The sequence below is a fragment of the Cryptomeria japonica genome, chromosome 2, assembly GCF_030272615.1.
Source record: "Cryptomeria japonica chromosome 2, Sugi_1.0, whole genome shotgun sequence".
Lineage (NCBI taxonomy): Eukaryota > Viridiplantae > Streptophyta > Pinopsida > Cupressales > Cupressaceae > Cryptomeria > Cryptomeria japonica.
In genome coordinates, this window is record NC_081406.1 from 314,578,014 (window position 1) to 314,598,642 (window position 20,629).

At 34.5% G+C, this 20,629-nt stretch overlaps 1 protein-coding gene across 1 annotated transcript; it reads right to left on the reverse strand.

Moving 5' to 3' along the window:
• Positions 1-11,479: 11,479 nt before the first annotated feature.
• LOC131070230 (small ribosomal subunit protein eS1) lies at positions 11,480-16,274 on the reverse strand. The gene is made up of 7 exons (XM_058005735.1): positions 16,012-16,274; positions 15,868-15,915; positions 14,978-15,083; positions 12,596-12,733; positions 12,315-12,500; positions 12,012-12,212; positions 11,480-11,926 (listed from the first exon to the last, which is right to left on the reverse strand). The coding sequence occupies exons 1-7, from the start codon at positions 16,020-16,022 to the stop codon at positions 11,834-11,836; spliced, it is 783 nt and encodes a 260-aa protein (XP_057861718.1). The 5' UTR covers positions 16,023-16,274; the 3' UTR covers positions 11,480-11,833.
• Between the last annotated feature and the right edge of the window lie 4,355 nt (positions 16,275-20,629).

Genomic DNA, 20,629 nt, shown 5'->3' on the forward strand with positions numbered 1-20,629 from the left:
AAGTTACTAGTTTGCATTTCTAGGTTTTGACTCTCATTTTCATAAGAATAAGTCAATTCAAGTTTAAATATAAATATGTAAGTGATAAGAGAAGGATTATAAGTTCTTAGCTATTTGTTTATTTTATGTTGATATGATGAAGATTCTATTTTTTGACTATGAGAAATTAAAAAAATTATTGTGAAATGTAGTCCAACTATTATAAATGTTTCCTCTTCTTATGTAACCCATGGTTTTATCTTGATATGTGTTTCTAAACAAGGGGTTGTGTTGAAAAGTGTTGGAAGCCTAACCAAGGAGAACAACAATTGTTTGCTCCGGCTCTTTCACCGCTAGCTTAGATCAATGCGGTTGTTATGCTTTTCTTCCACTGTAAATTCTCGAATCATGCAGTGGATATTATTTGTATAAATCATGCATTCAGCATAATGTAATTACAATGAATTAATTACAATTGGGCTTGTGGGATTCGCATTTAACGAATTATAACATGGTATCAAAGCTCCAGATCTGAAGATTCTTATTCACTTTTTTTTGGAGATTATTTGCATGCACAGCAAAATGTTCATCTTGGGTTACTTTGGATCGCACAATTAGTTCCAGAAGGCTCAAGAAAGTCAGGACCGCCTTTCGTTTCGGTGAAATCCGATATACAGAGTCCATTTTGCAAGGGTTTGAAGTTTGAGGGTCTTTCTCTGTTCCAGAGGGTACCTAAAAATTTGGAGCTTTTTGGGCCTAAAAGGACCTCACGGTTGGATTAAGAAGGCCGATTCCATGAATTTTGATAAATAATTTGCCTATTTTCGGTGATAGGGGCATCTAGGGCATTTTTATTGGCACACTTTTTGAGGCACAGAAATCCGTATGGTCGTACCTGCACCTACGTCAAAAATATTTTCCAAAAAAAAAAAAAAAAACTGGCTGGTAAAAAAAATTGATTGCTGGGTTTTTAATTTTTTATTTAAAAATAAAAAATAAAAAATCAAGTGGGTGCATGTTATTTCAAAAATATAATTTTTTAATCAATTAAAAGAAGTCAAAGTACCTTCAGCAACTTTTCAAGCCGCTGACATCAGTATGATGTCATGCTGACATCAACGGTACAGTCAACATGCATGGCCCCTCTTTGACCCTCTTTGTGCCCTAAAAGAGGGGGTTGGTATTTTGCTCATAATTTGATCATGCGGAGTCAAAATCATGCAAACTATATATCGTTGGAAATCTCTTTCCGAGCTCTATCCAAATATGGAGGTTTTGTTTTCTTTTTTTATTTTTAAATTTCGCAAGCTTTTTTCCCAGTTGAAGTCAAAAGTTGTTGTTTGCACTCTCAGGGGCATATCTTTTGCATCTGGACTCCGTTTTTTACAAACGAGATATCGTCGGAAAGGTGATTCAGAGATCTATCCAGATCTCAATTCCATTTTTTCATATAGATTTCCAGCCCACTATCTCTTCCTTCTGAAGTAATCAGTGACTTCCTGACCCTATTTAGCCCTCCTGTAATCCTAGCTCCATCCTTTTGGCACATATCTCTATTTTTTTTATCATCATGAAGAATAGAATTTAGTGTACCTGTCATACTTTTCCCATGTCAATAGTATGGGGGGTTTCTACTATTGTTGCTAATGCTCCCTTGGTTTCGTGTTGGAGTGTTCTATGTATTCAGTATTTGTTCCTATGTACTAGGAGATGCAAGGCCATTTACCCATGCATTATCAGTGAGATGGAATACTTACCATATTGACATTCTTCCATTCCTATTTTTGGAGGTTATATTTTCAACATCATCGCAGTCATTCTACGACAGTGTTTGTAGCTTCTTCATGCTTCAGTGTTTCTTCATGCTTGTCTTTTGTTTCTCTTTTGGAGAGGAGTTTTATTCCCACTGGTTTTTCTCCTTTGCTCCGTTTCTGAGAAACTTGCATGTTTGCTCATGGGTACCTCATCAGGCTTTCAGCTGAGACCCATCTTGCATTCATCTTTTCATGTTTTTCTTCCTACATCTTTTTTGCCTCTCTCCCAGTTGTGCATTCAAGGGGGGTGTTGGAATAAATTATTTATATATTAATTATTCACTTAATTGCATTAATTCACTAAATAATTTATTATTTAGTTAATTAATTAATTATGAATAATTAATTAATATTTATCTCCATGCATCATGCAAACTAGGAAAAAGAAAACTATGTTTAGATTTTCGAGAGTTTCATGCATTAATTAGTGTATTATGCTATTTGTGCATACATGACTAATTCATGCATTGTGTTTCAAATTCTCAGTCTATCTTGTAGACTCCACCGTTTAGGGTTTCTATCTTTAGAGTTATATTTCTTTATAAGGATGTAATATCCTTCATTGTACTCAAGCAATAAGTAATAAACAATTTCAAAGCAATACATTAATTAGTGTTAATTGTCTTCAATTATTCTTTGTTGTTCAATTCTCTCTTTATGTGTGACAAGTATTCTTGCAAAAGACAATTGGGCTTGTGGGATTCGCATTTAACGAATTCTAACAAAAAGCACATTGGGGCTTGCTAAATAAATATAGTCAAAAGGTTGTTTGCATCATTGATGAGATTCAATACCCTTTAAATCAATGATATAAAATAAAAGATATACCAATCAAATGATGCAATGTCAATTATATATTTTTTTATGCGATTCTCTAGTGTTTTCATGTAGATACATTATGGCAATATCAAAATGATTTCCAATTTATACAATGTGAACAAATGACCTAGAATGATAAAACACAAGATCCAGTATGCTCAACTTGAGATGTTTTGGCATGTGAGCCAATGGGGAAATGGTCAAATTTTAAAAGAAGTCCTCATCAAGAATGAGAGAAATGGAATATGAAATGGAAGGGATTGAGGGATGGGTCTGGACGCATGACATGTAAAGGAATATTCTACCATATGGGATCAACCAGATTTTGAAAGGCAATCGATGAGGCAATTTTGGTTTAAAATATATTCAACATGACAACAATGCTTATGATAGTACCAAATGTATAAGATAAAACAAAAAGTGCAGGATATGCATGTTTATCCCTTGCAATATCCTTATTTCTGTAAGAATATGTCATCACACTAAATTACTTTTGAGAGGTTTTTAATAAAAAATTTAAATCTTTGATAGTAGAGTTTACCTTATTATTTGATATTTTATCAAGAGATGAAAAAAACATTGAGAGTAATTTTATATTTAATAAATTCTTTGGAGGAATATTTATAGCCAATAGGATGAAATCCTATATTTTGTCTTAATTTTGCTTTGTTTTATTGGTATATCAATCTTATTTATTATTGCTTACTTAAGTGTGGATTTCAAAGTTGATGGAAATGAATTATCCTTTACCATAAGGAAACTATGAAGTCTTAATGCCATCGTGATCATGTTGTCAAGTAATTTGTAGAGATGAAAAGTGCATACTCTTTAACACTTTGTGCTCTTGTTTTACACCATTTTGACATATGTTTATGATTTGAAAGGGGTTCCTCTAGAATTCACTACAGGACACATTTACTTTTTTAAGATCCTAGAATTAATTAATTTGCACCATGGTGCTCTACACCTCTCAAAGTACACTTGCTTGCTTGTCCCAAAATAGTGTTGCGTCTATTTGTTACTCTCCATGCATATGAAGCTTTTGTATAGCCCACAAACAATACCCTCAAACTCTTAGACAAAAAAAATCCACTTGCATACGTCAACCTTTTTCTTCTAAGGTGGTAGCCAAAAAATTGGTCAACCTTTCACTTGCATTTATCAACCTTCTCTCTAAGTTACCCAAAGAAATCTTGGATTCGTCATTATGAAAGTCCAAGACGATACTCTTTTCCTTTCTAGACCAATATTTATTGGTTATTTCTTCACAATCAAGTTTGCATCTCTTTTCTACTGGGCGGAAAATGTACTCGTTAAACTGTTTCGTGTTGTCTTTCCATATTTTGCAGAGGTTAATGGGTTGTTATATGGTGGTCATTTTGTGTTAGTTTTGATGGGTGGCTTTCTGTATAAGTTTTTTGGGTGGATGGTATTCTGAACTATACTTTTTGCTGATTTAAATCAATACAAAAATCTATTACCAACCAAAAACAAAAAATTTTGCATCTCTTTTATTAAAAAGATATGTACTCCTAAAAATTACACAAGTGTTCAAAAGAACCACATCAAACACTGCCTCATCTACAAACCACAACTTATGCCAAAGCTATTGATTACTCCATCCTTGAACTACCCCAAGGAATAAGGATGTGTATGCCATATTACTTCTAGACCAAGGTCTTCAACTAATTAGCAAGAAATAAGGTTGTTCAAGACCACAAAACAAACAATGAGTCAAACTTTTACCTTTGTCTTAGCCCTATAATTAAATAATGTAGCTCAAGCTCTCCACTTGGAGTTAACCACTTATGGAAACACACATCTTTGCACAACATAGAAGGCAATCATCTAAGGGAAGCATACCAAACCCATAGATCCTAAGAGGTAAATTGGATTTCAATGGTTTTTTTTTGGTTCTTCGTATGTGACTTAATTGCTTATAGCTATTGTGATACAGAGGTGGGAGTAACATCAATCAATCATACAAGTTATACTTAAATTAATTCAAGGCGCATTCCAATTACACCACTTGGATACATTGTTTCTTTGGTCTATTTCACACATGTCATCTAAGATTCAGCAATGAAATATAATATTGGCCTAATCATGGCCTCTCACTATGGATTTTGATGGCACACAATTCATCTTTACATCAAACAACTCAACAATGTATTGTTTTATTAAACCCTCATGATAACATTTACTATGAAAAGACACACAAAAACATCCATATCCTTCCCAAATGATAAAATAACCAAAATTACCTTGTAGGAGCCTTGTGCAGAAATGTAAAGAAGACTCTCACCAAGTTTGAGCCTTTTGGAATGATGCAATACAAAGATATAGCTTTCTTAATGCTTGTTGAAAACCCTAGTTTTATCACACACATGAACTCACTAAAAATGTCATAACTCATTCAAAACTTCATGAAATTGGATCAGATCAAAAAGAAATGAAACTAGAATAATTTACCCATCTTTTCCCATTGGTTTTAGATGGTTATTCTATCTTACTAATCCATACCATACATTTCTTTCAGACTGTTACAGAAAAATCAGTCATTCGGGACAGCCTGCACCAAAAATGACATATCTTACACAAAACAATCAAATTTAATGAGAAAAAAATATTTTGAAACTAGAAACAAATATATTTACATGAATATATTACAATCCTCAATATGAGGCCATCAAATGGCCATACAATGGCATGTTGCAGACTACAAATTTTGAAAACTTCTAAATACAATGTAAGGATGCTACAAAAATAAGTTCCTTCTTTATTCCATCCTTCTCCAACCCTCTCCAACCTCCAAATTTGAGTTTGTGAACAAAATTTATACAATTTGAATCATATTCAACTACCCAACTAACCTGCAACTGCCCATAAACAACTTTTAACAAACGTTTTAAAAAGTTGTCATCAAGTTGCAAAAGTTGTCATGACAATTTTAACAACTTTGGAGCAACTTTTACAATTTTTATCCAAATGAATCAAAACTTGACATAATGATTATTAATGGTCACAAATGACCTTACAAATATTAAACAACACAAAACAAAGCAAAAATATAAACTTTTCCTCTTGTAGGCATATTAGGTCTTGAGGGTGCTCCTGCACCATATTGTTCTAGCTTACGAGTAGTAATGATGCGCGTTGTGAGATCTATTATATGTGCAAGGGTCAAAAAGTACACATTTCAAAGTGTCGTCTGATACCTACTTAAAGACACCCCAATAACCATGCACTTAAAATTGTCAATACTTATGGACAAATGTCCTAGTAGTCATGCACAAATGGGTCAATTAAGATCCAAAAAGCTAAAAAGTGACCGGCTATTAATACATGTAAAGTTTATTAATGAAACATCCACCCCATAATCACTAATTACCTATGGTAATTAATTAGTAAGGCATATGTAATCTAAAGTCAAAGGAATTGTTTACTAGCTAATTTTTATTTCTTTTCAAAGACATTCATAAAATGATTCTCTAAACATTACAATTTGTACAATTCCATTTGTTGCACTTGGCATAACTATAAGAAGCAAATATTTTTATGTTATAAGTACTCACATACATTATCATGAATTGCACCCAAACTTGCAAGAGAACAGTAAGTAATCGATAAGAGTCTTCTAGTCTATTAATTAGTAGTTCATATGATAGGAAAATATATTAGCACTTGCATTGCAAACCCTCCTCTGTTTCTCTTCCTACAAGTCTATTTACCATATTTGGTATAACTTTAAAATACAACATTTTATATTATAGGTACAGCAACACACTTCATGAAGACACTCAGAATTTGCAAGAGATGAATAACAATCTATAAGTTATATACTACGTCAATCAATAAGTCACAAGATCGATAATTAAATTAACACTTGCATCACCAAACATCTTTCATTTTCATCCTTCATAACCTGAAGTGGAAGAGAGAGAGAGAGAGAGAGAGAGAGAGAGAGAGAGAGAGAGAGAGAGAGAGAGATGATATCCACCCTGCCACGAAGCAACAAGCTTCCCCATGCTACTCTTTTGGAGAAGCTCGACCCCATCTCCAATGATTCAACAAGGTGTGGTCACATGCAAGATGGAGCTTAATCCACTATGTGAATCACTATTAAACAAGCATACCTATATGTTCATGTAATGTATATAATGTACATGCCTATTGATAAACATATTGTGGGAGATAATGAAAATCAGTTCAAGTAACACACATTTGCATATAAATCAATGTGACTGTTGTTTAAACATAGAATGTGCCAATCATCTCACTATGACATCTTGAAATTATAAAAGATGGATAATGCATTATGTACTAGACAAGCATGTACTCGTAGTAGCTCAAATAATTTATCCCAAGGCCAAAATATTTACTAGGTAGTTAACCAAGAAAATAATTCTAAATCTAAATGTAATTCTCTGATCCATTCAATACGAACTGGTTATAAGAGATGGGGGTTTAACATCTTTAATTGTTGTTTCCCAAGTATATAACCTTCTAAAATTGATGGAGGGGTAATAGTAACTAATGGATTCTCTAAATTTCCTTGTTATACTCTTATCCCTATTGAAATTAGGTATTTTTTAGTACTTAACAGTTTTCAATCTACTGATTTTAGTAAAACAGGGCAGTGCTTAAACCATCATAACTTCCACATGTCTTGGCCAAAATAAAAAGTTCAATATGTTTTGGAAGGGGAAAAGGTGAAGAATAAAGATCTTGAAATAGTTTTGCAAGAAATTCAAACATATGCGAGCAGGTTTTTCTGTAAGCCTGCACACTACTTCACCTAGAATGTTGGTTTGTCAACAAAATAGTTTTAATTTTTTTAGATATCTATTAAACTTTGTAAAGATGTTTTAAATAAGTTGACTCAATCTTAATAACATATTGTTTCCTCAAAAAACAAGTGCAATTGTCATATACTCAAAATGTTGATTTCTCTAGTGGTGTTGTGAGAAATACCACTCCAAAACTAAGTATATCAGCTACACCCACATTTTGGGTAAGTTCATTGGCTATAACGAAGTCGCAATGAAACTTGGATTTAGCCCTCCATATTTAATTCAATCGGAAATTATTACGAAATTAATTTTAAACCCTCTAGGGTACACTAATGCAAATGAGTGATTTGATAAAAAGCAATGATATAGATCCATTTGGAAATCTCAATGAAATATCAATTTAAACTTTGCACATTTGTCTTAAATTTCTCCATTTATTCAAACCTAAACTAAAATTTTCTTCAAAATGTAAAGCAACAAATAAGAACACCATTTTACCTTCTTAAAAATCAACTCAACCTTGACATTATTGCATTTAGCACTGCAAAATGGATGAATTCTTGATTTAAATGTGTATAGGAAATTGATAGAAGTAGTAATTACCAACTTCATGATATTCTAAGTAGTTAAGTAAACTTTTATGTTGTATTTGTAAATCTTGGAATCCATATAATTTTATGAATTTGAGTCGTTATGTATTTGATAAAATAAATATGTTCTTAAAAGAAGGAAGAGAAATTAATTATTTCTGGTCTGACTTCCTTTCCTATAGAGATATATGAATAGAACCCATGCAAAGGATTTCATCCCTCATAATTGATCGAAATGATTAAACTTGACAGAAAAAGATTAAAATGAATTCAAATATGATGTAGTTATAGAATAAGCAGTGTAGAAGAATTCTAAAATAATTAGATCACTTTTATTTTAAATCATGAAGTCTGATTATTTCCTCAAATAATATGCTAGTAACAGTTGTATTTGAGACATTTATATTGTAAAATAGAGGATGGACTCTATCAATGGATAGCCAGGTCCAAATAACAATTAAAATGCTAATAGTTTTTCAATGCTACTAACACATCTCTTATATGTACTGTGAAGTAGCCAGATTATATGATATTAATTTGATGATAAACAACTATGTTTAAACCTCAAGATTGAATTAAAAGGGAGCTACAGGCATGTTTGCCAAGATAATACATGTAATGCTCTTAAAGAGGTTACCAAGTATTGCTCAAGAAGAGAGGAAAGGAGAGATATAAACTACCCTACCACTTTACTTTGTAGTCTAAATTCGATGCTTGCAATTAGTCATTTTCTTAACTAAGGATGATTTTGAAATTTTGGTCAAGGAAGTCACTTAATGTATCCACTAATAACAATGGAACCCTACCTCTTAGTGAAGCATACCAATCGATTGGGCCAAAGAATGTATTTTCAAAAAAATTAGATGCAAGATTTGGAATCCTTTAATAGTTACCAAACTGAACAATAATAAAGGTCAAGCAAGCAACCATGATCTCAATAGAATTACACTAACAATTAAAGAAAGACACAACATACATGCAATCACCTAAGTCCTCAAGAAAACCTTCTAAATGCTTTCTCCAAATGCATGGAAGCCTCTTGCAATATGTGACAATCAATGAACTTTAGTTTTTAGTTATCATTTTTCTGGTTCTTTTAAAATTAGTAACTAAAGAGTTAAGTGCACACAGAATGCATAATTATTAAAAGACTCGCAACTATTGGTACTCTTCCCCACCTCAAGTCATCTATTTCATTATCTTTGTCCGTGTAGATAACATTCTTGCCTTTACTCTTCTTCCCCCAACAAGTGCTAAATCTAGATGCAAATTCCAACGCCTTTCATTCACATACCCATCTTCGTCGTTACTCCAGTGATATTTGCATTTACTTTTGCCACTTGTTATATCCGTGGTGGTAGATGCCTTTTTACCCTTTACCATCTCAAATCTTCTTATAGTCTTACCACTCTTATATACGCTTATGCTTTTAAAGACATATTCCCTACTCAGCTCACTTAAAAGTATTGTACTTGGGCACGCCATTTGAACGACTCTTTTTAAGTGTTCCAGATACTCTCCGACATTCTGAATTATCAACTCATCGTCCACAATGTCTTTCTCAGGCTGAATTGCTCTCTTTCTCAAGTCATTACATCGTTCTTCCCTCTTCATAGCAAATTGGGTAGAATTGTTCTCAATAGTATTTTGAAGTCGAGACATTAGTGTCAGCTCTCATGCCGTCTAAGAGCATGCACAACAAGTTTCAACATTGTAAAAGAGATTTGTTCGTGTGAAGAAGGCCGACGTAAAGCTAAAGTCGACCTTTATCTGGGATACCTTTTGATCCAATTTTACTAGCACTAATCAATCCATCATTGGGATTAAAATCTACCTATATCTGAGATACCTTTTGATCCAATTTGAGTGGCACTAATCTTGTCCATCATTGGGATGAATCTCAAATCTTGGCCTACAATTTTTAGAATCTCATAGTAGACTATTCTTGCCTCAAGTTTGAAACAAAGATAAACATTACTATACATTGCTACAGCTGCCGGACTATAAAACTTGCCATTTGACAGGCAGCTTCTCACAACGCAAATCATCACTCTGACTTTCAGTGTGAAGCTTTCACACCTCTAAGCTTGATTTATAAAATTACATCAAAACTGTCTTCGGTTTGAAGGCGATGCGAAGTAGAAAAGAATGCAAACCCGGCCCCTATAGAAGAGATACGTTAGCCTATACCATGGCCAAAATTGGCTCACTCCAACAATAACCAAGGCACAGGCACCTCTTTCAGCGCCTGGATCTCCCTCCCTAAATATGGTGTAATGCATTTGAAAGTAGAACTATTTTGAAAGAAAATGTTAAACTAATATAACTTACAAAGGGTAGCAAACGATGCCTTTTTTACTTGACGCTAAGCATGCACAACTCAGTAAACAGCACCCTATTACTCTGATCAAGTAACAGTTCAACAGAATCGTATGCTCGACATCAGGCGAGCTAAGATCTTGCATAGTCAACAAATAATTTTTCCCTTTTCTTAAAATGACCTGATGGAAAGATGTTATAGTTTTTACTTAGAAATTGTAAATAACAGTTCTCGAATGCCTTTAAAACAAGGATTTTGCCTTGTCAACACGTTTATTTTGTATTTTTTTCTGAAAATAGCAAGATGCGAACCCTACATGATTTTTTAGTTTTTCTTTATTTGTAAATAACATTTCTCCAAGGATATTAAGCTATATAAGTTAGCAGCTAGCCCGTGGCTTTTTTTTTTTTTCTATTAAAATCGAGCAAGAAGAGAGTCTACAAGAGTTCATAGAGGGGAGGCATGTCTCAGCCCCTCAACATCCAGTTACAGCAAAGTATACTAGTAGTAAGAAAATAGATACAGGCTATATAACCAAAAGCAACTCAGCAAAAAACCGCCCAACTGATGGGGCATCAGCAGATTTAGAACCATGATGATCAACGAGGTACAGCCACAGCTTTTAGTATCATCTTAAACTTTTATCACTTTTAATATGGTCGTGTAACTCGAATCTTACCATGCAAAAGAAGTATTGAATGAACAAACTTCGCAATGTGTCACCAGTTTATTCTTTTATAAGAGAGTTAGATTTGAAGGAATCCAGCAACAAGAAGCATAAATTGCTCCATACGCACCTCCATTATCAGTTGTGTATAATGAAAAGGCATGCTGAGCTTTTTATTTAGAATGCAGAGTTACAATTGACGACAAGATCATGCACTCTAAATGCACTGCAGTTAAAAGATATCATACTAGAGAAGGCCAACCCTACAAAATGAAACAAAGCCTAGAGTAGACTTAATTAATCAATCTCACTTCAAGAAACCCATAATTTACAAGTCCTCAAAAATAGAAGAGTCCAAATTAGGCTTTACACATTTCGCCCCAACCAGACAATACTTACAAAGCTCTGACGATGGCAACAAACGATATCCAAAACAACAATACATGTTAAAAATTACAATTTAAATCTTTAAGGGTTAATATGTGTAAGACAAATAATTGAACAAAATTCAGTTTATTATCTTATAATTGAATACAATTCATATCCCTGACACTCGGCATCAAAATCAATATTTCAGGCCTACTACCATAGTAGGCCAAGCAAAAAAAGTGTCCCCATCTTGCAAATCATTCAAAATCTCCCTTCTGAAGCTACTCGAAAAGCCAGTTGAGGCTTACAGTAACAATTAATTGGCTATCAATAGAATCCCTTCCGTTTCTTGTACAGTTTTATTACTGACAAGAAAAAATTAACAGATTAATACTCATCAGACAAAATATTAATGGCACCAACCCTCCTGCTAGGATATACAGTTCCTACAATAATTCAATTTGATTATCGTAAGCCTAGAGCTATGCACCAATTAGCTCTGTTGGTTCAGCAGGTGTTTCCTCTTCAGGCCTGTCAACCTTGACACCAACCTCCTCAGAATAATCTCCATGTACCTACGGAAATTTCATAAAAGAGGATTAAAATAAATTAATAAAGCTCAAATAACATAAATGAAAGATAGCAGGAAAAAATAATCACCTCCATAAGCTTTCCAAGGTCAAATTTTGGAGCTTTCAAGATTTTGACTTTTCTGATGAATACATTTTGCAGAGGATAAATGGACGAAGTAGCCTTCTCAATTTCCTTCCCAATCACCTCAGGTATAAACTTTTGCACAAGCTCTTTTAGATCACAGGATGTGGCTTCGCGTACCATTATTTCTCTCATCTTCCTACGAATCTGGTACAAAGGTAAACAAATAACTTGCATATAAATTGAAAACTAGTGTCAAAAATCAACGATAAAATAGAGTTTCAGCGTAATTGATCTTTGCAATGTAACCTGTCTAATCTGACTTGTTTGCGCATAGCATGTACGCTTAATCTGATTGGGCCTCCTTTTCGTGAATCCAATGCAGAACATTCGCAAAGAATAGCCATCAGTAGTCTTAACATCAACATGTGCCTCAATCAAAGTCTGCCATTTGCGGACTAAGGACCGAAGCTTATCAGTGGTGAAATCCATTCCCTAGATAGGATAAAGAAAACTCATCAGACTGCAACCCTTTTTTTCAATCTCAACTCATCTGTACATTTGAATATAGATAAAAACCGGTGACTTACCCAAAAGTTGGTGAGAACATTCCTACCCTGAACATCCTCTGCACGAAGCTTGATCTTTCTGTATGACTGATCCTCATCATTCTGAAGATCGGCCAGAGAAATCTCAAACACACGATGCTTCAGGCCTTCAGAAGCAATCTACACAAGAAGCCACCATTGTTGGATGAAAATATCCTAATAAAAACAAACATTTGATGTTGAAACAAAAATAAACGATAAAGCAAAGGTAAATTTCTCTAACACCTGACAAGACTACTTACACCACAGCACATGGATTGACCAGCAGTATTAGGACTATTATCATGTACATGATAAATTGATCAAGTTAAAAGCTTCGCACAGCTTAAGACTCTTGAAATGCGCATCGGCTAGCAATAGACTTAACACCTCAATATAAGTTTGATTCTACAATAAGCATATTAAGGTGGAGAATTTAGGTAGCAATCCAATACAGGGGACCGAGAATTCTTCTTCAGGTGGTCCTATGCAATAGCAGAACAGTTAAAATGTGCAAATTGAGGTGAATTGAAATCTTCAAGGCAACATAGCTGATATACAAATTGAGGTAAATTGAAATCTTCAAGGCAAAATCTGCAATATAACATCTCGAGTGCCCCATGAAAGAAAAATAGCTTTCACGAAGTTAAAGGTTCCAATCGATATGTATTGACATGCGCCATATAGAAAGCGACCTGGCAACATCCCCAGCAGAGGAGGTGTGAAGTCTTGGAAACGTCCCCTACCAGACATCCAATTAATTAATTTTTTTTTTAAATAAATGAAATAGTATGATATCTAATAAAGATAATATCTTATAATTAGTATAAAAAAACATTTAAAAACTTAGAAAGATTAACAATTAAAATTTTCAAAGATCTTAATATTACAAACTGTTTAAAAGGAAATTATAACAAAAATGATTTAAGAAATTATGTTATATAAAATTATAAATTTTTATAACTTATTGCTTCATCCTGTTTCTTTGATGTCTTTTTCCTTTTTAAAACTTTTTTATTGTCACATCCTTGCCCATTGTTCCAAGCCCAACCTCTCCCATTCATAATGTTAATATAAAAAACACATACAATCAAAGCCAGAAACAGCAACAACAAACATTATGGATTGTGGAAAGCTGATATCATTAACTAAATATGTATATTAACCACCAATCAAAATTATTGTTTGAAAAAATTCAAGTTTTCATTAAATTTGTATATAGAGAAGCACTTTAACTACAAATGAGTCTCAGGATCATCTTAGAAGCACCCACTCAAAATTTTCTGCAATGCAGCACCAAGAGACCACTTGGTTAGCCAATTAAATAGCAACCTAAAATAAATAAATCTAAAGATCAGCTGCAATAACTTTGATATGTAAATTGCTATGTTGCTATTTCATCAGCCTGGAGCCCTGTATCTGAGAACAGTTTGAAAAGTTTCTAGAGGCAAATGATTGAATTCAAAATTAAGATCAATGCTCAAAGGACTTCTGGAGATATGGAAAGACCAAATCACTACAAAGTAGACTTCAATATTCTGAATTTTACTACCCCTTTGCTGCCAGCTTCCTCTGGTAAAATCAGTTTCCAATTAATTCAATATTAAATGTTAAATTTCTTGAGTTACATTGTCGCCAATTTTCCTTATTTGATTCCTAAATTTTCTTCTAGCTAATAAGTTGGATCTTAATATGATATGCATGCCATTAATAATCAACATTCATCTTGTTGAATCGGGCATCAGAAAGGTCCATAGTCCATTTTTTCCTAGAGGCCCAATGCTGTTTCTTTATTATAATGGAATTGCTTGCATCTTGAATGTGCCGCATGTTGTATTTTGTGAAACTCTTCCACTGCCTCCATTGGCATACACAATATAAGCCTGATATTCTATTTATTTTAGACAACACTTCTGACACTGGAATTATCCAAGACTCCTTAACAAAAACTTACTTTCTAATGACTTGTTGATAGTCCAGCTAGTAAATGTACCAGTTCGTTACCAAATATTGACTTTTGTTTAAAAGTTCAAAACATTTTCAAAGGGCAGATAATTCTATTACAGTTCGTAATACATTATATTCAATTCAAACCATCCCCGATAGTTTATCTATTTATTTTAGACAGCACTTCTGACACTGGAATTGTCCAAGACTTCTTAACAAAAACTTACTTTCTAACGACTTGTTGATAGTCCGGCTAGTAAATATACCAGTTCGTTACCACGTAGACTTTTATTTAAAAGTTCAAAACATGTTCATAGGACAGAAAAATCTAGGAATTTACAGTTCGTGATACATTATATTCAATTCAAACCATCCCTGATAGTTTATCTTACGCACCCATATAAGTTTGCAAAATCACATCATAATGTGTTGTCGTACCTTAGTGCCCTGTGTTCGTGTGACAAGGGTTTTGCCAACAGACCTTGTGTTAAAGGTAGAGGGAGCCTTCACGTCATACCAATCTTTCTTTGTGAAGGGATCAACACTGCAGAATACAAAATAAAAGACATCAAAATCCGCTCCATTCTATAGAGCATCAAAGTCTATTTCATCAATCAGAAAACCTTCAAGAAAATGTTAAATAAATGAGAAACACGCAATAAGGCAATAAACAAAGCCATTAGCGCACGAGAAGTCAAGAAAGTCACTTCAATGCAATTGTCCATGCCAGCCCTTTCACATCCTCGAAAAATCAAAATAATAGTTATAATTACCCTAGTGCCTAGTATTCTTCCAGCCTGTTGGAGAATAAAACCAAGCTAACAGGTTTAATGTTGTATGTGGGGGCAAGTTTCTGCCTTGGACAAACAGATATAACGATGAATCTCACATATTTTGCCTAGAATCATCTTGATGATTAACAAAGGGCGTGTCTTGATGATTAACAAAGGGCGTGTTAAACATTGATGCAAAAATTGTTCCACAGATTTATCCAAAAAACTCGAAAATCCTAGACAAAAGCCTCTAAATATTTGAATGCTCAAACAAACGCCAAAAATCGAAAGTCCACAAAAGGGTACAATCTACATTTAAGAAATCTCATATATAGTTACAGAAAGGTTTAACCTAGATCCAGGATAACTCAATGTCATTGATAGTTACGGATAGTTTGCCTTTTCACTATCTCACGTTGTTAATTAATTTAACTTGATCAGAAACATTATTTAGCAAGCAGGCCCTCACAGTACGCAATGCAATTGTTTCATAAAACGCAAATTCAGCTTACAGAGAACAACCAATAAACTTTAGAGGACAGAAATTGAACTTACGCCTTCTTCTTGCCTCCCTTCTTTCCTTTGGATATACGCTTGTTCTTACTGCATAATCCGCCAGATAACAACACAGTTACCTTCCCATACGAGTATGATTCGATGAAAGCTCGAAAAAGGAAAAATGCACAAAGATTTTCTTACCCTACAGCCATTGTTGTTGCTGAGCAGCCTCCAAACAAGCCCGGTCTCGCTGCTCCGCTCCCACAACCAAGATATCCAAATAAGGTGAAATCTAAATTTTGATCTAAACAGGTTATTGTGTAAAACCCCACCTTGCACCTCTAAACCCTAACTCTTGTCTAATCCTAGTTACGAGTGAGTTCGAACATCTGGTTAAGGCAGTTGATATGGCTTAAGTGTTCACTCACCAGCAAAATCTATTCTTCCCTTTTGAAGATTAGAGGGGGAGGGGGTATTAGTCTAATATCCAATAGTTATTATAGTAATTGTCCATTCATATCATAGCCAGTTTTTTGTTAATGGTAATATGGGAAGAGTATCAATAGATAACATAGTTTCACTGACCGTCATCTTAATATCATGTTCACCCCTCAAAACATTAAAAAAAAAAATTGTCAGTAATAAATATTTATTTTAACATCAATACATGTTCACAAATGAATTTGTAGTTGAAAACAAAAAAGTAAAAAAAAAAAACAACCACTGGTACATTTTCTATTTTAATACAAAACAACTTGCACAAATAATAAACATTTTTATTTTTTTTAAAACTTAATGTTTACATTTGGCACTTTATGCAAGTGGATCAATTTTAGACTTCTTAGACACTCAAGTGTACATTCTTCCAAATGTCACTTCAGAGCTTCATGCATTAAATGGATCTGCATTTGGTACCTGCATTTGCAACAACTGGTGTGGTGTAAGACTCCCCAATATCCAAGAATTTGCATAAAATCAAATCAAAAAAACCAAGTTTCATTCAAACCTTAGAAAAAAATTGAACAATTCGAAGCAATGGAGGACTACATATTTAATATGACATGACCGTCTGTTTCCCACAAAAATACAAATTTGAAAATAGCTAGCTACCACAATCGAATGCATTGCACATTCAAATTATATTATAAGACAGAATTTTTCGTCACTTTCACTACAATCCAATTCATTGCATATTCCTGAGCTCTGCAAATACCCTCTACACATTTCTTATTCAAGGGCGCACATTCCAGTTGGTACACATAGAATAACTAAATTCCCTTTGCAATCAACGTTAAATGCTCTAAATCTTTCAATTGAAATTATACTGTTTTCAATAAACCCGCATTTCTTTCAATGTAGTCACTATAAATAATATTAACAGCCATATTGGATGTCCAATGATGGTTTACCTCCTTCGTAGTTGCATCATGCTTTGTCTATTGATGATTTCTTTGTATGCGGTTTACAATTTCATTTCAATGCTCTCTTATAGTTTAATAATGCTGAAATCCTCACAAAGAATGGCAAAACAATTGAATATTTCTTTGTTTTCTTTGAAACCCCTTCATTATTTATCATTTCATTTTATGGGTGTGTTGTTAAATGATGTCTCTCTGTTTATAATGTCAAAATCATTATAGAGAATGCAAAAAAAATTGATTATTGTTCATAATTATTCGAAACCCCTTCATTATTTATCATTACAATAATGTGTATGTCGGATACTATTACTTACAGTGACTATATACTGGCTATATATATTATAAAGTTTAAAATGGGTGGTCAAAAAATATGTTGAACACCCATAACAGCCTTCCCGCAGACATGTTATGGGCCCACGTTGCTCGAACTCCCGCTGTCTTTTTTGCCCTAAAAACTTAGGGAAATGAAGATTTTTTGTGGCATTTTCATCGTTTGCTCTGTCTTCAATTTGTTAATATATTCAATGTAAATAATATTATCAGACATACAATATATTACTTCCAATAAATTTCATATGAGAAAGACAACAACATCATTCAATCATTTACTCATTTGAGAAATGAATCTGCATCTTAATACTATATCAACAATATCCACTTTTTAATCACATCATAGTTACATCTTCCACTCATGCATCTCGTGCTTCTAGTTTCTCTCCTTGTTATATAGTGTTTCAAGTTCTGTACCTTTGTGTGTGTGTGACAACACCATTTTATTTTGTTGAAACATGTTCAATGATGTAATTGTTCACTATCTAATAGAATATCAGCAATATCCAATTTTCAATCACATCACGGTTACATACTGAACTCCTGCATGGTTGTTTCAAGTTCTCTGGCTATATGGTTATTGTCTATATTATCATGCATATAGAAATAGAGACACAGTACCATTTGATTTTGTTCAAAGATGTTCAATGATGGATTTCTACTCATTGGTACCTACAGAAATTGATTTGGTTTTCATCATTTATCTCAATGGCATTGAGGGTTTCATTTCAATGATCTGTCTTTGTATATATATTTATATAGGCACACACAGTTGCATTTTATCGTTGGTACCTTATCATTGCAGGTTCACTGAACATAATGACACGAGGTAGAAAGGGAAACAAGTGTGTTAGATGTCGAACAGTTAGAGTCACTCGTGGGGTACACTTCCCTGATGAAGATAGTTTTGTCCAAAATGAAGACCCAGTGACTCCTATTGTAGATGACCATTCACCTAGCAATGCCACTGATGTGGAAACTACTGTTGTACATGACCATTCTACTACAGATTGTAATCCTATTTCAGAAACACCACAAGTACAGGTGGCCTCAAAGGTTCCCAAACCAAAATAGAGCATATCTGACATGAAAGAAGCAATATTGTGCATAGAAGACAAGCACATGTCTCTTAGAGGCACTTCAATCAAGTATAGTATCCCCATTGCCTCTTTGAGGGCATGGTTGATGGGAACGACAACCACGACTGTGAGGGATCCACGCACCATTTTATCAGCAAAGGAGGAGGATGAAGTTGTCCAATGGTGCAAAGACATGGCTGAAATTGATCATGGTCTCCAAATCAATCAACTTCAATCAATTGTTGCCCAAATTACCGAGAATATGCCTAATCCATTCAAAAATGGGATGCCAGGGAGGTCATGGTGGGCAAGTTTTAGATGAAGGCACCCTGATCTGACAATGAGAACAACAGAAGGAGTGGACTCTGATTGGGCTATTATGCTTCGACCTTCTATTGTTGCCCCTTTCTATGACAACTTGGAGGTAATGTACAACCTCAATCACTATGGCAGTAGTCAGATTTGGAATTGTGGTGAGACTGGTGTGCAAGCTAAGAGGAATTGTGGAATGAGAGTGATAGACAAATTGGGTCAGAGGTGTGTACTGCACCTAATTTCCAAGAGTAGAGAGTGGATTATTATTTTGGCATGTGTTAGTGCATGTGGTTTTAGCACTCCTGGATTTTATTTGTTCAAATCTAAGAGGCATATCTGAAACTAAATTGCAAACTGCGAGCCAGGAGCATGCATGGCAGTCCAAGAACATGCATGGATGACAAAGGAGTTGTTCTTAAATTGGTTGGAACATTTTGCACGTTCAGTCCCTGATGGAGTTTCACCCTCACGTAGGGCCCTACTGATCTTCGACGGTCATGGCAACCATGTAGCCTTCAAGACAATTGAAGAAGCAAGGCGGATAGGTATAGGTTTGGTAACCCTTCCAGCTCATACAAGCCACAAACTGCAGCCACTTGATATCTTTGTATTCTCACCTTTCAAGAATTATTTTAAATAACCACAAATTGAAATTGGAAGGGAAGAGTTAGCAACTCTTGCGAGCAAGGTTTTTTCCCAAGCATTGACACCGACTAATATAATCAGTGGCTTCCGTAGGATAGGGATTTGACCACTTAACCGATACGCATTGCATAATGATATGAGATCAAGTGAGGCATTTGAGGTTGCAGTTTATATACAACCAATTTTTGGAATAGAACATGATGCCACTTCAAGGGATGAAGAACCAGAGTATATGGCAGCAAAAGATTGCTTGCGATTGGCTGGTTATAATGAGGAAGACATTCAAGATTTTGTAGAACGTCATAGCGGAACACAAGCAAGGGTTGAGGGTACAAGTTTGACACTGCAAACTACCGAAACAGGTTTGCCCCCACAAACCAGCCAGCCAAATGAGGATTTTGAAAGTACATCAATAGGCATGTCTTTGCCAACACAAGCTGACATACCAGACTGGACCCAAGAAGCAGCCAACTATGATGATGTAACCCTTTCCATGTCAAGTCTGCCAGAAATTGATCTAGCATATGTGATACATTACTTCACCAATGCAGTCAACTAGGAGAAACAAGATGGTGTTGATTGTGAAGACGAAGTTCACATAAGTGAAGACTAACCTGAGTTTGTGCCATGTACACAAGAGGATGGGCAGTAAGTGCCAAGTCAAATCACCAGATTCTTAAGACTTTCAGTGCAGAGAATGAATCAATCTTCACGTGGAGGTAGGAAAGGGGTGCTACATCTTGGTAGCTAGTCACATATCTTGACATCTGATGAGTACATTCAAAGGGAAAAAGATAAAGAGGCTGAAAGGAAAAAAGATGAGGAATTGGCAGAATGAAAGAAAGAATAGATGAGACAAAGGAAGGCACAACGTGAAGCAGAAGCGATAGAAAAGGAGGCTATGAGGATGGAAAAACAGGCCAAAAAATTGCAGGAATCCCAAGACAAGTTCATTCGAAGACAAGAAAAGGAAAAGAAAGATGCAGAAGTAAAGCTTGAGAAGGCAAGGATGAAAGATGAAAAGGCAGC

Bases quoted from the DNA above. Each gene is read 5' to 3' on its own strand.
- LOC131070230 (XM_058005735.1), bottom strand. The intron at 15,084-15,867 runs GTAAGTTCAATT...TGTATTCTGCAG, and splicing joins AAGGGAGGCAAGAAGAAGGC to TGTTGATCCCTTCACAAAGA. The intron at 12,501-12,595 runs GTAAGTCACCGG...TATCCTATCTAG, and splicing joins ATGTTCTCACCAACTTTTGG to GGAATGGATTTCACCACTGA.